Source organism: Neomonachus schauinslandi, chromosome 5 (genome assembly GCF_002201575.2).
Source record: "Neomonachus schauinslandi chromosome 5, ASM220157v2, whole genome shotgun sequence".
NCBI classification, from domain to species: domain Eukaryota; kingdom Metazoa; phylum Chordata; class Mammalia; order Carnivora; family Phocidae; genus Neomonachus; species Neomonachus schauinslandi.
The window spans coordinates 4,431,282-4,448,701 of NC_058407.1; the positions used below are offsets into that span (position 1 = coordinate 4,431,282).

General features: G+C 56.4%; 1 protein-coding gene across 1 annotated transcript in view; it reads right to left on the reverse strand.

The window, feature by feature from the left end:
• The window catches only part of FBLN1 (fibulin 1), an 82,877-nt gene that overhangs the window by 28,140 nt on the left and 37,317 nt on the right, over positions 1-17,420 (reverse strand). The window contains exons 10-14 of the mRNA XM_021687810.1: positions 16,858-16,986; positions 16,007-16,132; positions 13,298-13,417; positions 12,387-12,518; positions 10,545-10,668 (exon numbers count right to left, since the gene is read on the reverse strand). Of these exons, the coding sequence (XP_021543485.1) occupies positions 10,545-10,668; positions 12,387-12,518; positions 13,298-13,417; positions 16,007-16,132; positions 16,858-16,986 (631 nt within the window). The remainder of the gene's footprint in view (positions 1-10,544; positions 10,669-12,386; positions 12,519-13,297; positions 13,418-16,006; positions 16,133-16,857; positions 16,987-17,420) is intronic.

Consider the following 17,420-nt stretch of genomic DNA (forward strand, 5'->3'; position numbering starts at 1 on the left):
CAATCTATCCATCTGTCCATCTATCCATCCATCCATCCATCCATCCAACCATCCATCCATCCATCCATCATCCACCCACCATCCATCCATCTGTCATCCATCCATCCATATATTTATTCAGATGTTTACTGAACTCCTTCTACAGGCCAAACACTCTGAAATGATAGAGAATACAGACATAATCCCTGTCCTTAAAAAGGCCCCAGTGCAGGGGCCCCTGGGTGGCTCAGATGGTTAAGCATCTGCCCTCGGCTCAGGTCATGATCCCGGGGTCCTAGGATCGAGCCCTGTATCGGGCTCCCTGCTTGGCGGGGAGCCTGCTTCTCCCTCACCCTCCTACTGTTCCCCCAGCTTGTGCTCTCTTGCTCTCTCTGTCAAATAAATAAATCTTAAAAAAAAAAAAAAAGGCCCCAGTGCAGTAGGGATAATAAAAAGTAACAACCAGGCGCCTGGGTGGCTCAATTGGTTAAGCGACTGCCTTCGGCTCAGGTCATGATCCTGGAGTCCCTGGATCGAGTCCCGCATCGGGCTCCCTGCTCGGCGGGGAGTCTGCTTCTCCCTCTGACCACCCCCCTCATGTGCTCTCTCTCTCTCTCAAATAAATAAATAAAATCTTAAAAAAAAAAAAGTAACAACCACAAGATAACAGGAAAAATGTTCGGATGGAGTATGTCCAGGGCTATGCGAGCTCAGAATAAGGAAAGGCTTCATGGAGGAGGTGACCTCTGAGCTCACGCTTCAAGGAGAATAGCAGTTTGCAGAAGGATAGCATGGCACATGCTAAAGCCAAGGACAGGCACATTCAGGGAAGGGCAAGCAACTCTGCGTGGCTAGAACAAAGAGGATGAGCTAGGATGGAGCTGGAAAGGTGGGCAGAGCCTTGAATACCATTCAAGAGAGTTGGGCTTCATCTGCTCGTAATAGAGAACCACAGAAGGCCCTAACGAGGGAGAAACATAACCAGACTGGCCCTTCAGAGGGGTCCTCTAGCTGCAGCTTGGAGAATGCATTAGAAGATAGGAGACTGGGTGCTGGTCCAGACCAGACATGATCAGATAGAGGTATGGGAGACCGACTGGAGGCTTGAGGTGACTGGCTAGAAGTGTGCATGGTTCCATGGCAACTTAACTGCTGCTTCTGTCAAAAGTACAAAGCGTAGAGTTTATTTCCCTACCAGACAGCAAGGCCAGGACACCCTCCCCACCAACTTACATGTCATTGTAGAAAGGATCTTAGGATCCTGCAATATCCTTTACTTGATTCTTCTGTGGCATTCTGCCTTCCCCTCTTGTTTCTGCTCAGAAACAGCATCGGCAGTCACAGAAAATGCTACAGACATAAGCCAATGTTGACAGAGAGTCATCCACTCCCTCAACAGACATGGACAGAGCACTTAGTGTGTGTTACGCACCTCACCAGGAGCTAGGGACACGTCACTGAATGAGATGGAGCTGGTCTCTGCCATCACAGAGGCTTCTGGGTGGTGGAGAAGACAGATGTGAAACACAGACAAATGGGAAATGCAAACTGTGAGAAGCATAAGGTTGAAGTGTTATGAGAAAGACTGACAGAGGAGACAACGCAATGGTGTTGAGGAAGGCCTCACTGAGAAAGGAACACTTAAGCTGAGCTTTAACCAACTTTCAAGCCAAGGGTACAAAGCATGTGCAAAGGGCCTGAGGCAGCAAAGAACTCAGCGGTGTGGCTCAAGGGAATTGATCAAGGGGAGAATAATTCGAAGTCAGGCTGGAGATGCATGCAAGGACTAAATTATACAGGGCCTGAAAGGCACCCTAGGGACTTGTGATGATGGTTTGGCTGGAATCATGGTGGGGAAGATGAAGAGAGGCGGGTGGGTCAAGGCCAATGTTGAAGGTATTGTGATAGAAAGGAATAGTCAGAGTTGTGGAGGCAGCAAGCCAGGGTTCAAATACCAGCTGTGTGATCTTGGGCAAATCACTCGCCCTCTCTGAGTCTCTATGGGGATGAGACACCTGCCTTGCACCCCCTGGAGGTAAGGATCACAAAGGACCTGAAGTACCCTCAGTGGTTCCCACGAGCGGCACATTTATTGTGTCGTCCTTAACCGCCTCCCGGCATGGGGGCAAAATCCCCAGTAGAGGCAACCACCCTCATTTAGGCAAGAACTGCATCCAAGATTCTGCAGCTGTGTTCGGGGCTTTTCCCCACAAGTTCAGGCCTCTCATCAAGACAAACAGAACGAGAGGCTTGAATCTCAGGATAGAGTTTTTCTGACTCCATTAAATGCTCAGCTCCATGCGACAGAGCAAGGAAACCAAGGAGAGCCAGAAGACCTGGTCCCATGGCCTGGCTTTGCCACACACGGGCCACAAAACTTTGGCCGAGCCCCTTCCCTTCTCCGGGCCTCGGTTTCCACATTTGTAAAATAAGAGAGGAAGGAGCTCAATAATCTTTCAATGATCGCCTCATCCTTTGGGCTCAACACAAAACGAAGAGATCCTTCATCTGAAATGATACACGCGAGCTTCCTTCTCCCCGCCCCTGGGCTCCCTGGTGGGGTGTATGGTGACCTCCATCAACAGGGACCCCCAGATGCACGCTACTGTATGAAAAACACTTCGTCACCGCATGGGGGCGCCAGGCAGTGGCAGGTGCCTGCCCCCCTCCCCGCCCCCCCCGCCCAGGGTGAGAGAGAGCACAGAATCCCCACCATGCGAAATAAAACCAAGGCACGCGAGGCATGCTGTGTAGGGATCGCCTGCTAAAACTTTATTAAAATCCCGGAGGGGAGGGTTAGGAAAGCGACAAAGGGGAGCCCCCGGCGCCCCAAAGCAAGTGCTCAGAGCTCTGCGGACACAAAAATGAAAAGCTTGGCCACAAAGGAGCTGACGGTGCCGTGGCGGTAGAGGTCCATCTTGACGGTCAGGAGCAAGTCCCTGGGCTCAGGGACGGGCTTGGTGAGGGCCACCACCCCACTGTGGTGGCTCACCTTCCGGGTGGTGAAAAAGCCCTCCTCATTGCCGCCAGTGATAGCCAGCTGCATGCTGTACCCAGGGACGGCACTGGAGGGGCCCATGCGGAAAACCACCGCGGGCACTTGGATGTTGGTGGGGAAAGAGAGGTGGTAGTAGGTTATTCTCAGAGGCAGCTTGGGGCACTCCTGATTCTCATGGCAAGGCAAGCGCTCGCAGCGGCTGCAAGAAAAGTGGACAGAGAGACAAGAAGAGGGTTAGAGCCAATTCAGCAAGCGGAGGAACAACAGAGCACGAGGGAAAGCGGGGGGCTCGCTGTGCGGGGCCTCCCGCCACCCCTCTGGCCAGTTCAGCCGACAGGAAGAGCCCCCCTCACTCACCTGCGGGAGGTGCCGTGGACCTCCGGGCCGCTGACTCAGCCACTAGCCTCTTCCAACACCCTCAGGGGGCGCTGGGTGGCTGGGGTCTAGGGCTGTGCCGGGAGCGAGGCGTGTCCCCTCTCACTGGCAGAGCCCCACCCCGGGCCACACTCACCAGGCACACCCTGCCCGCTGAGGGTCGTCCAGGCGCCTGGCCCCTCACCCAGACAGCGCTCAGGGCCATACAGGGCTCTTGGTGGGTCACGGAGATGCCCCTGGGAGTGATCATCTCCGCCACTAGCAGTCATGGCTGCTGCCATCTATCAAGTGCTTGGCCATTCGTCATCAAGTTTTCTCTAGTGTGATCACTGTAACCGCACTGTGACAGTGAGTTGAGTGCCATTCTTCAGGTGAGGAAACTGAGCCTGAAAGAGCCGGGGGCCTTCCCAAGGTCACGGTGAGTGAGGAAGCCAGATTTGTGTTCAGGCAGTGAGGTCTGTTCCTCAACCCCCTCGCTGAGCCTTGTGCTCCAGGCCCAGGTTCCTGTGTGTCCACAGGGACAGCCAGGGCTTGGAATGGAGAAGGAGACAGGTTCTAACTTCCTGTGACAGGATGGTAATAGTTCCTAACTTCCTGTGACAGGGTGGGGAGAGGTTCTGACTTGCTGTTATAGTTCTAACTTCCTGTGACAGAATGAGGACAGCTCCTAACTTCCTGTGACAGGATGGTGATAGTTCCTAACTTCCTATGACAGGATGGAAAGAAGTTCTAACTTCCTGTGACAGGTTCTACCTTCCTGTGACAGGATGAGGAGAGGTTCTGACTTCTGGTTACAGGTTCTAACTTCCTGTGACAGAATGATGATAGCTCCTAACTTCCTGTGACAGGATGGAAAGAGCTTCTAACTTCCTGTGGCAGGTTCTAACTTCCTGTGACAGAATGATGATAGCTTAGCTTCTAACTTCCTGTGATAGGATGGAAAGAAGTTCTGACTTCCTGTTATAGCTTCTAAACTTCCTGTGACAAGATGGAAAGAGGTTCTAAGTTCCTGTGGCAGGTTTTACCTTCCTGTGACAGGATGGGGAGAGTTTCTAACTTCCTGTTATAGGTTCTACCTTCCTGTGACAGGATAGGGAGAGGTTCTAACTTCCTGTGACAGAATGATGATAGCCCCTAACTTCCTGTGACAGAATGGAAAGAGGTTCTAACTTCCTGTGACAGGTTCTACCTTCCTGTGACAGGATGGGGAGAGGTTCTGACTTCCTGTTACAGCTTCTAACTTCCTGTGACAGAATGATGACAGCTCCTAACTTCCTGTGACAGGATGGAAAGAGGTTCTAACTTCCTGTGACAGGTTCTACCCTCCTGTGACAGGATGGGGAAAGGTTCTGACTTCCTATTATAGGTTCTAACTTCCTGTGACAGGTTCTACCTTCCTGTGACAGGATGGGGAGAGGTTCTGACTTCTCGTTACAGGTTCTAACTTCCTGTGACAGGTAGATGATAGCTCCTAACTTCCTGTGACAGGATGGAAAGAGGTTCTGACTTCCTGTTATAGGTTCTAACTTCCTGTGACAGAATGATGATAGCTTCTAACTTCCCATGGTAGGATGGAAAGAGCTTTTAGCTTCCTGTTACAGGTTCTACCTTCCGTGACAGGGTGGGAAGAGGTTCTGACTTCCTATTATAGGTTCTAACTTCCTGTGACAGGATGGAAAGAAGTTCTAACTTCCTGTTATAGTTCTAACTTCCTGTGACAGGATGATGATAGCTCCTAACTCCCTGCGATGGAGATAGAGACAGGTTCTAACTTCCTGTGAGAGGATGGGGACATGAACTATCTTCTGCTTCCTGAATGCTATGCCTTCACACTCTGATGGGAGCTACCTTAGGAAGTGGAGCCAAAGTGCCGAGCCCTATGGGACTTGGCAGAGCATGTCCCAGTAAGTTCTGCCATCTTGACTGTGTTGGGATTCTCCAGCCAGGAACATGTACTGTCCTAGTCTTTCATCACATCTCCCTTTCAGCTCTTTTAAGTTTCCATGCCTCATGTTGGGTCACTTGGACTTATTTTACACTTGGCATTTACTGTCAGTGTGGTCTCTTTTTACATCCTATTTCCAGCTCTTTATCAGGACTGGTAGGAATCATTTCATTTACTTGGCCATTTACCATTCTGAGCACTTAAAAAGGACATCCCTGGGCGTGAGCGCCATGGCCCTCCCTGGGCGATGATCCTCCATGGTAGGTGAGGAGTCACGCATGGGAGGGGCCCTGGACACAGAGGGGAGAGATGGGAAAGAAGGTAAGCAGAAGAAGGGTGCTGCTGAGGGGCTGCCTACTCCCAGAGACACCTAGGTCCAAGCCAAATGGGAGTGTTCCTGGGGATTTGGGAGCCACTGAGGGATGGTGCCTAGCATTATGCTGGGTGCATGAGGGTTTCTCCTTCCATTAGCTCACTTCATTGTCCCACTCTGTCCTCCTGTTCTACCAGCGGGAAGATCAAAGCTTAGTGAGGACACATCCATGACTCCATAGCGTAGTAAGTGGCGAAAACAAAATTGGCCTCATCGAAAGCCTTCGTGCACGCATACACACACGTACCAGCTGCTTCCGGAAGGGCCTGGTGGGTCTGTCCAGCAGGTGGCACTAGAGTCTCCTTCATGTGACTTAAGCTTGACCACTTCTGTGTGGCCTGTACCCTGTCCAAGGACAGGGTTTTGATTTGTCCGATGGAAGCATTAGCCGAGTGTGTACGGAGGGAGGGAAACGTGAAGTGTGCGTGATGCTCTGGTAGAGCTCCCGTAGGCATCGCACACCAGAGAACTGGACACTCCCTCTTCAATGGGCTCCACACCGCTCCCCTGACCCGAAAGCCAGAGCACCCCAAGCTCTTTCTCACACTAGGCATTTCTGAGCTCTCACCTCCCAAGAGCCGGGCGATGGCTCATCGGTTTTATCTCCAGGACCCAGCACGTGACACCTACTATGTGCTTCGTAAATGGACACAAATAAATATGGCCCTGATTTTCCCGGTCAGTTCCAACCTCAGTGATCCTATGCTGCTCTACCCTACACTTACTGAAACATCACAGAAATCATAGCTACTGCATCTGGCAAACTGCCTGACACAAAAGTCTTCGTTAGCCAGGATGTCTGGACTGAGGAGGGGCCGCCGTCACGCAGAGAATGGCCAGGTCCCTGGAACCGCACGTCTTGGTTTCCATCTCACCGTGTACAAGAGAACAACGTGCCCTAATTTTTCAGTTCAACAAGCTGGATCAGAACACACTATTTTCTGTGAAAATGCAGTTACTGGAAGTCGGCACACACCAGAGAAAGAAGGTCCTCCAGGCCCAATCCCTTCTTCTGGAAGGCATGGCCACTCGGGCCACCCCCCAGGCTGTCTCATGCTCACAGCCTTCCCTGCTAGCACTTCCCTGACTTCCATTCTCTTGTCATTCTGGAGAGAAGCCCCAGGAACAGGCTGAGGCAGGACTCCACCCCCTCTTGTCCACCGCGGTACACCCTCAGGTCCAGAGCCCTGCCAACCGAGGCTGCCAAGACCACGAGCCTCAGGGGTCGGCCCTGCTGCGGGGATAAAGAGGATGTTTTCAGTCCCATCCCAGGCTCTGGAACACTTTGACATTCCTCTTGTGGGTCGGAAGGAATCGTGTGGTCAGGATCTTAACAGCCTGGATGATCCACGAGGCCCAGCCCTGTGGTTTGTGGCCTAGCCTGCTGGGTCATGCTCCAGTTACCGCCCCTTGGCTGCCAGGGACACTGCCCAGAAGGAGACTGTGTGAAGAGAAAGAGAAGGCTGAGGCCCAGAGAGAGAAAGAGAGAGAGAGTATGCACGCCTTAAATCTTCCCTCTCAAGGCACCCTAAATGTTAACCTCAGAAATGCTGGCTACTGGGTCTTTCCTAATACAGCTCTTTTAAGTTTTACAAATTGCTTTCTGAAGGTCAGATTATACATTCTTTAAGAGGATTTTTGAGGAGGAGGAAAAGAAGCCATGAAAATGGTAAACTCCAGCCTGAGCCATTAGCAGGGCTGAGAAGATCGGCCCCTCCTTGCTTGGAGCTCTGGCCTGCATCCTGCCCGTGTTGCTTTCAACTTGTCAGAGGCTTGTCTCTAGGTTCACACTAAGCTATGAGCTTCCATGGTCCCAGAGTAACTCCCCTCACTAGGAGGGGGCAACCTGGATAAGACCCCTCCTGTGGTCACTCAACTTGGGATTCCAGCCCCAGCCCCCACTTCCTACTCTGGGTTCCTGGCCGGCCCGTGATTCTCCACAGGGATCAGCAAAGGAGAAAATTGTAACCAGATGGATTCCAGTGTGCAGCAGTGACGGCCCCAACCACCCAGCCCTTCCAGAATCCCCGTCTCGTCTCCCATCTGAGGGCCGGGCAACTCCGTCAGCCACACGCTCAGCAAGCAACAGAGCAAGAACGGCAAAGTTACCCCGAGGAACCTCCGCGTCGGATTTGCCATGCCCCAAGGAAGAGAAACGGGGATGTCTAGTGATCGTTCTCCTCACCACGACTTTTTCTAAGCATGGACTATGTGCTGGCACTGGGCTGGACGCCTGGAGCTCGTTACCGCTAATCCTCGCTAATCCTCAAGGCCTTGCCAAGCAGGTGTTGCAGACGCAGAAAGGGTCCCTGGGTGGCCAAGACACTGACCTGAGGCCACAGCCCCGAGGAACAGGAGAACGAGTCTGGAAGCCTAGAATCCTGGCCCTGGTTCTTCCGCTTTCCATGCGGCCCCTCGGGCCATACCCGGACCTGGACACCAGGGGCACCACCCACCTTCCCTTCATCCATATTACACTGGCAGTGAAATACGCCTTTGGGGTGCCTACCCACACCCCACTAGGGCTGAACCCAGTGTGAGATTCATGAGGGGGCTCTGCCCCACAATCACTGCTCAAGCCCCGGGAACCTGGCAGGGTGACATCACCACCCCCTTCACAGCTGGAGTATGGAGGCTCTAAGAAGCTCAAGGGACCTGGAATGGACTGAGTGGGGAGGCAAACCCAAGTGAACCTGACTTCAAGCTGGCATCTTTCCAGAATGCCACAGCATTCCCACGAGGCTTGAGAACAGTCACCGGGGGCTGGTGCACCTGGTGTCAGGTCCAGACTCCGCTCCCAGCGCCTTTCTCCTCCCCGCCCACCCCCCTGCTCCCACCGCTAGGTGGCGCTGGACAGCAGGACCATGCGTTAATCTTGGCCATCTTCTAGGAGGGGCAGCTTGGAGCCTCATCCTCCCCTTCTTGCCTGTATGGGTGGGTGGGGGCCCACTTCCTGTCCTTACTCACAGAAAATGACGAGCCCCCTCGTTATCTGCCCCAGGTACCGGCTGATGAATCAATCCATGGGATGGGGACAGACTGAGCCTTGGAGCATCAACCCCCCAGTGAACGGAATGCGGGTCCAGGTTCCCTGCTGAACACCCCATTTCACGGCTGGAACCCCTTCGCTCCCCTGTCCACAGCTCTACTCCAGTCCTGCCCACCACCCCTTCCCTCTCTGCCTAACTCAGCTCTTACCTCCCCATTCTCTCTAGCATCGCCTACTCCAGGCAGCCCTCCGGCCCCCACCCCAGCCAGGTGGGAACCCTGCTATATACTCTGTGGCCACGGCTGTTCTGGCATGTGCCCCTAGCAGGCACGGTGCAGGGGATGGGGGCCTTTGCGGGCCTCCCGTCTGCCCAGGCACCTGCACACGGTCTGCCCACTGTCCCCAAACAAGTAAAAGACTTTCTCCAGCATGTGCCAACATGCAGCAAGGAGCCGGGTCTGCTGATTTCAGCCACGACCTCGACACACAGCGCCCACCTGTCAGCCCCGAGGGCTTGGGAGGCGTGCAGATCCCCACAGGGCAGCCGCCCCCTCTGGGTTTCATGGCTGGGTGTGAGAAGTCCATGCCCAGTGCCAGCCAGTCTTCCAGAGTCCTCAAACCCAGACACAGACAAAGGCCTGGGAGAACAGGCACAACACACAATGGCATCCCAGCCTCAAACTGAGGACACGGAACTTTCTTAGCGGTCAGAGGAACGTCCTCACTGCTCTCTGGACCTCCGGGTAACCCACGACGTCTCTGGAATGCCGCACACTCAAAAACCCAGCTCTGGAGGGGACCTTCCCTCACAGGGGCGCAAGGAGGACATGAGCTGTTGGGTTTCCAGGTGGACGAACATACCCGCGCTGGGGGAACAGAGCGGGCCCACGGAGGTGGGGGGGCCAGAGGATGAACGCAGACACTGGGAAGAGCCCAAAGGGCTGCGGGGGAGACGGGTTATCTGAGCATCTCTCGTTCTGGCGTTCGGCAAACCGGAGGCCGGGCCAGAACCACAAGCCAGGGCAGCCGCCCCTGAGGCTGAGCAAGTGGAGACCGAGGCCCTGACCCTCCAGCGGGAGCAGCAGACTCAAGGTCAAAAGGCCGAGTCACAGTCAGCCTAGCTGTGCGCTGGCTTTGAGCATTTCCAGGGGTTGGAGGGAGGGGTCACGCACCTGTGCTCCCAAATCTGGCCCCACTGGAGAGCTCTTCCTGAGACTACTGACCGGGGCGCCAAATGAAACTCACTGAAGAAAATCAGGGGCAGGGTGGCGGGTAGGGAGATCAGAGGGTCCTCACGACGCCCTGAGGAAGGGGGTTTCTGGATGCTCCAGCACACATCCCGGTGGCCTGGGAGGGAAGGAGCTTCCAATGACATGGGAACACATAGCTTCAAGTCTGGGACACAGACCTTTTGTGCTGGCCCCACACTGTCACCAGGCTGAAGGGAATCTGGCTTTTAAGAAGGGGGGTGTTGCTGCCTGACGACGCCCCAGCAATCACATCAGCTCACCCAGAACCAGCACTACCTTCATCTGGGTCAGAGCACGTCCTGACACCTGCATCGTGCAGATGAGAAAGCTGAGGCCCAGCAAGCTGCCCCGCACCCTGGTCTTGCCCTCGGAAACCAGAGGCCTGGGATCTCTGCCTGGCTCCACACACAGGCTTCCCCGGGGGAGGAGGGGTAGGCCCGCCCGTCTTGAAGTCACTACCTTGGCTCTCTGCGCTCTCCCGGCGTTTGGGGACTAGAGACTCAGGGATCCTCCAGTTTCCCGGGTCACCCCCCCTCCGTGGGAGGGCATAGTCGGTTAACTGGCCATCCAGGCGGGGAGCCACACCCCGCAGGAAGGCCGACGCAGACAGACCACAGGGGGCCCGAGGGACTTACGTGTCTGCGGAGCGCCGGTAGTTCTTGGGGCACTCGAAGGCCAGGCAGCGGAATCCCCCCTGGATGTTGAAGCAGGTCTCGTTGATGGAGCAGTTGTGGATGCCGGTCACACACTCATCGATGTCTGTGAGAGACCCCGAGGCAGCCCGGTGAAGGCGGAGGCCGCCCGCGCCGTGGCCATCCCCAGCCGGGGAGCCCAGGCCTCCCACTGCGCAGCTCCCTTACTTACGGGATATCGGTATCTATAGAGTTTGTACTTATTATTCACAGTTCCTGGGATGAGGGTGACAATACAGCTCTGGAAGTGCTTTGGGGAGTTCTGTCCCCTCTAATGCTTCCATGGGCAATACCATTATTATCCTCATTTTAGGGAGGAGCTCACAGAGCTTCCATAACTCGCCTAAGGTCACACGTTTTGCAAGCGGCTGAGTCGAGCTTTGAACCCACACGGGCTGGTGCCTGGGTCAGCACACCCTTACCTCACACCTTTACCTCATGTGGGGCTTGTGACATCCCGGCAGGGACATGGCAGAAGCTACTGGCCCCATACGGTATAGGGGAGGAGACCCAGGCTTACAGGAATTCTAGGTTGCGCCAGGGGCCCGGGGTCGGTGATGCCGAGGGCACGGTCCTGAGAGGACCCTGGACGCGGGGAACTGTCCCCCTTCCCACAGCTCTCTGGAGCAGCCGCACAGTGGGGTCCGGGGGACGCCACCAAGCCTGGGAGGCATCAGTGAAGAGGGTCCAGGTGCCTGATCTTGGTGGCAAAAACAACACTCTTAATCTCAAAGACCGAGGTTCAGGAATGTGTTTCTGCTGGTCCTGGCAGAACACCCAAGCTGCAGTAGTCATCTCTTGCGCCAGAAAGGAGAAAACAAAGTGACTTCCATCCAGAGCTGCAGGCGAGCTGAGTGGGTGCCTCCCAGGAAAGGCCATATAGCTCCTGCCTGCCTTTAATCAAAGCCACCTTCTTCCCGACCAGAACGGACAAGTGCAGAACCCGGGGCCTCTGGAGCCTCTGGGTCGACAGTCCTGTGGGGGGCACTCATGAGCAAGGGGCTGAGAGACCCGACCTCTGGGATTCAGCTTCTGGGGCCGTCCCTGGATCCATTCCAGGGTCCTTCATTCACAAATATCTACTCAGCACCCCCTCTCAGTTGCCAAATGGCTCAGTTCCAGAGCTCACAATGACCCCTCGAGTGTTCTTAGACATGGGAGCTGAATACAGATGGGTGTCGCTGGCCCCCTCATTTAGCCCATGCTGGAGCCGACCCCCGGCCCCAGCAGGACCCTCGCAGCCATAGTGCTCATAACTACAGGGACTATGCTCATAACTATGTAAGCTGTCACGCACCAGAACACACCCATCCCCTCGACCGGGCAGTCATCATCAGCACCCGGGGACAGAGGCCTCCACCATCCGCTCAGTGTTCTGCCCTTAACTCTTGGCAGGCTTGCATCAAGGGTTCGTCGAATGGGCGAATGCAAGATGGAGCGAGTGGCCCTGTGCTGTGGAATGGGGTTTTCTGGGCACTGAGCTCCCATTTCCTCCCTGGCTAGCATCTTTCTAAAGGCTGTCATCCCCTGTTCTGGTCCCCTTGGGGCTGTTGAGGGCCTGGCAGGAGGGTCATAACCCCCTGAAGACAGGTGTGCCGCATGCGGGAGACCAGGGCACATGTGCAGAGGCCTCCCCTCGCCCTCCCAGATGCACCCCATCTATGGTGTGGCCCCTGGGTCAGGGGAGCGCATCCCCACAGCTGCGGGCTGCCTGGCCTCAGCTCCCCAGCACCGCAGAGCCCCGCGCACAGCCTGAGCGACCCCCGGGGGTTCCACAATGCTCACCTTGGCAGTTGCGGCCATTGGGGGCCAGCCTGTATCCAGACGACGGGCAGCTGCACTGGAAGCTTCCAGGGATGTTGATGCAGCGATAGGAGCAGATGTGGCCGCCAGTGGGCAGGGCGCACTCGTCAATGTCTGTGACGGCAAAGCGCCCCCCTCAGCATCCCGTGTGGACCCCGGCCGGGCTGCATTCCCAACAGTGGGCCAGGATGGGGTAATCTGGACACAGGAAGCCTCCGGTGCTGGGGCGGCCTCAGAAACTATTATGCCAGAAGGGGAAACTGAAGCCCAGAAAGGGGAAGGGCCTCGCCTAAGGTCACACAGCGAGTTCGTGGTGTGGAGCATGCATATGTGGGGGAGGAGGCAGACTGGGGGCTCAGGGAGGGGACTAGCGCATTATACAGGCGACCTGCAGGCCCCAGGTACATCCTGATGCTAATGAGTACAAATGTGCTGATAAAAAACACGCCTGCCGGGAAAGGAGCAGGAATCCTAACAGCAGCTGTCCTCGGAGCACCCGCGGTGCGCCAGGCACCGGACCAAGCGCTTCCGAGTCGTCGTCCGGTTTAATCCTCTGACAGCCTGGCGGGTCTGGGCTGAGCCCTCAGGCGGCAGGGGATGCACGGCCCCGGCCAAGGAGAGGAAGAGCTTCGGGTCAGGCCTGGGCCCCCGCCTCGCCCCTGGGTCGCCACCACCAAGCCCGGCCACGTGCACGGTTCAAGGTCCCGGCACACGTGATGCTCGTGGTCACGTGTTTGCTGCTTTCTAAACCTCACTCGCAATGGTTTCTTTGTATCCAAATAAATCTCAGTTGGAGGGGGAAGAAAAAACCCACACCCCCCACCAGCCTGAAAGGGCGTTAAGCAGAAGCGGGGAGGAGGTGCTCTCCCCTCAGCCGAGCGGGGCGCCCCCACCTTCGCAGGTGACGCCGTCCACGTCGCTGAGCTGGTAGCCTCGCCGGCAGTAACACTGGTAGGAGCCATACACGTTGGCACATTCCTGGCTGCAAGGACTGCTGCTGCACTCGTTCACGTCTGAAAGGGACAGGGTCCCCGGAGGTCAGCGCTCGGAGCCAGCCACCTGCCCGGGCTCCCTGGCCGGGCTGTAGACACAGCACCTCCCTCGAGGTAACACAGAGGAAGGGCCAGAGCTCCCGCGGCGGTGGGGGCTGGGGACCCGCCTGGGCTCGTCCCGAGGGACAGCGGCTCCCACTCCATCCCCCACGGCCGAGGGGCCGGGAACCTCTCATCAGGACGACAGTAAAGCCTCCGGCCTCGGCTCCTCCCAGTGGGTCCCCATCAGACTACCGCCAGGTCCGTTCTAGTCCTCAAACGGAGATCTGATCACGGCCCTCCCCGTTTCACCTCCAAGACGATGTCCTCTGCAGACAGGGAGGCCTGGGTGAACGGCCGAGAGGCCAATATTCCTAACACGCCAATGCTTGGCGCTCACCAGCCCACTCGGCAACCCTGGGCTCCTGCTTCTCGGTTCCCTTCACTGAGAGCAGGGATCAGCACACATCCGGCCCACCTCTTGGTTTTGTAAAGAAAGTTTTATTGGCACATAGCTATGCTCGCTCACTCATTTACCCCAATCTGTGGCTGCTTTTGCAACACAGCAGCAGAGGGGAGTAGCTACAACACAGACTGTATTTACTATGTGGCTTTTAGGGATAAAAAACAACTTTGCCAACCTCTGGCCCAGAAGCCTCTTCTCACATTTATTTACTGCTAACTCCTAGCAGGGCAGGAGGGGCGAGCAGCTGAGAATGTCCATTCGCCTCTCACCCCGTTTTTCGTCCTGCAGTAGCCCCGTGCCCAGCCTGGCTGCCACCTGCCCACCTGCTCACCTGCTCACCTCTGCTCTCGTCACATCCTGGAGACACTCCTTGAAGGCGGGAACCATGTTCCCACCACACACCTTGTCAGGGGGCCTTCATAAAAGCTTAGTGGAATGACACGGCAAAGCTGGCCAGGCCCTGGTTTTCTGTCCCCAGTGTTGCTGCTAATGTAGACGTGAATATCTCCTTTCTGGTCACTTAGCCGTGATGAGGAACAGCATAAGCCATGAACGATAGGAGCAAGAACACCGGCGGTCTCCATAGATGGCACTTTGTCGCACGCAGGACACTGGGATGAGCTCTTCACGTGCTTCACCCTCATGACTCCCGATAAGGTGGGTCCTGCTACCCCCCACTTTTGCAGGTGAGGACACTGGGGCCCAGAAATGCTGAGTTACTTCTTCAAGACCATAAAATGGCAGAGCTAGGATTTGAACCCAAGCTCAAGGGACAACCCCCCCACCACCAATGTGTGAATGCTTTCCTTGCCAGTATACATGCACTGGGTCTGGTTCTTGGGGGCAGATCCTAACTCTTGGGGGGACCCTAGGGCCCAGGATTTTGTCACACTGTCCAGCCTCCAGTTTGAGAACTGTGCATACTGGGTGCATCTGGGCATAGCTGACTTCTGTGATCGTTCTGCTGAGGGTCCAGAGGCTGTGCTGGGCAATGGGAGGGCATCACTGAGGGCCGTCAAAGCTCTTTCCTTTGCTGACCTCAGAACCTAATCCCCATAGAAGATGCGATACCTGTTGAGCACCTACTGTGTGCCAAGCCCTGTGCTGAATGCCCTTCACGCCATCTCGGTCCGTCACCAGAAGAGGTTGGTGCTGTGTGCTAACCGAAAGACGCAGCACGAACAACTCCATCCAACCCCCACCTGGTGGACGGAGAGACCTGGCCACACTTTAGCATGGCTTCTACTGGCCCAAGACGGGGCCTCAGACCCTTAAAATGCCTGCCTGAGAAAGCTCAGCGCTGCCCAAAGAAGATACTCAGTATTCCAGCCAACACCTGATGACATGCCCTGGCCTCCTTCTTCTTAGAAGTATTTACTTTAGAAAACTTGTAAATGTAAACCCTCTCTCTTGTCCCTTTGAGATGTATCCTCTGCCACCCAAGAGTCTTTCTCCAGGATGCAGGAACCACACCTTTGAGATGTGGTCATCAAAAGGGGAGGCACCCTTCTCCCAGTCTCTGTGGGAGGGGAGGAGCCAGTTAGCAGGTCCAGGCTGACCCCCACCTAACATCCTGTGGTGCTTCTCCTTAGCATGCCCCAGCATCTCAAAAGCCTCTCGCCTTTTGTTTCTGCAGAGCTGAGATGGATTTACACTGACATGTGTCTCTCTCCGCTACTGCAAAATCTGAGTAAAACCTGTCGTTCCAATTTACTTGAAAATCTGACCTTCAACCCCATTCCTCCCGTTAGGACACGGAGGCAGGTGACATCAGCCACTCCCCACGGTCACGGGAACACAGGGTGGGTCGGATGCCTCCAAATCCCGCACTCTTAGCCGTGTCCCACACAGCTGCTTCAGCTCATTAATGCCCACGTGCGTGGCCCTGGACAGATGCCGCCAGGTGCTCCAAGGCCCGGGAGGGACTGGGTGAGCAGTCATCTCTGACAAGCCACCTTTTACAAGCGATTCCCCGACCAGCGCGTCACCTAATACGTGCTGGGGAAACAAACTCGAGTCCGTCCCCGGGGGCCTGCAGGTGGAGCGGTGGCCCTCCCCAGGAGCAGGGGGTCCCGGAGCGCCCCGCCCTGCCCGCCCCGCCTCACCTTCGCACGACCGGCCGTCGGCAGAGAGCCGGAAGCCCACGGTGCAGCTGCAGAAGTAGGAGCCCGGCGTGTTCTCGCACTTGTGGCCGCACAGACGCCCGGGGTAGCGCCGACACTCGTTGATGTCTGCAACAGAGCGGACAGGGCCGGCTCAGGGCAGCGTCCGTCCCCCAGCAGGCAACGCCCCACGCCGCCTCTGCTCGCCACCTCCGTCCCCCACCGCCTGCAGCCCCATCTCTCGGATGAGAGAGGCAAAGCGACTTGTCCCAAAGCCACAGCGAGTCAGCGGGGGAGCCGGGACCACACCCGGCCTCTGCCTGTCCGCTGGGCAAGTCTCAGGCTCCTTCCCTGACGGCCGCCCTCCTGGGGACGTGCCCACCCGCCAGTTCTCCACCCTGGAGTCCTGAAGGAGGGTCCGCTGGGGTCTGACACGGGGCTCTGGGGCTGAACGGGGCAGTTGTCAGCCTCCCCTGAGCACCCTGGTTTGGAGGTGGCAGGTGGCAGTCAGGGGGGGCCTGTCCCCGTTCCTGGCGGAGAGGTGGCCAAGCCACCGCGGGTTCTTCTGCCGTGATCCGTGCACACCGCCCCAAAGCCCTGAGGGTGCGCACGGACTCTGGGAAATCACTCATGCTTCTGGACGTTTGTGGAGCGGGCCGCAGTCTCCCAAACCCTTGCCGGCCTTGGGTCAAGCAGAGCACCTGCTGTACAGGCAGGGGGCCTGGCTCACACCCGGGAGCGCAGTGGCAGGTGGAACCGGGGTGGGGGTCGCCCGACTCAGGGTCTGCTCTCTGGGGCTGCTGTACCGGGACTTTCTCAGGGGACCACCGAGGCCTGTGGGGACACCCACGTACCCACACACGTCCTGCTGATGCCGTCGAAATAGTATCCAGCCTTGCACTCGCAACGGAAACTTCCGGGGGAGTTCACACAAAGGTGTCCCGGCCCACAGGGCTCAGAGGGTGCCGCACACTCATCCACATCTTGTAAAAGAGAATGACGCATTGAAAAACGTTTAGTGTGGGGTTTTTTTTTTTTTCCCCCTAAGATATCAGAGAGGAAGACAAGAAGGCAGCAAACTAAAATGTATGTTGACAAAGCAACATTATTTATTCTTCAACACGATGTCACAGAGTGCCTGCTCGTGCTGCGCCCCATGCTGGGGAGACAGCGGACCCAGGTTGCAGCCCCTGCCCTCAGGGGCCTCCTGCTCCAGCTGGCTGGCAAGGGCCCTAGGGAAGGCAGGAAGTGCCCGGTGACCCGGGGGAGACGCTAGGGAAGTGCTCTGGGAGTCACAGGGAGAAAGACTCCTTCCTGCTAGCAGGGATCTGGAGCCAAAGGAATGTAGCAGCAGGTGGGCAGAGGGAATGATGTAAGAGCAGAAAACCACACAGAGAGGAAAGGGTAGGGCTTGTTT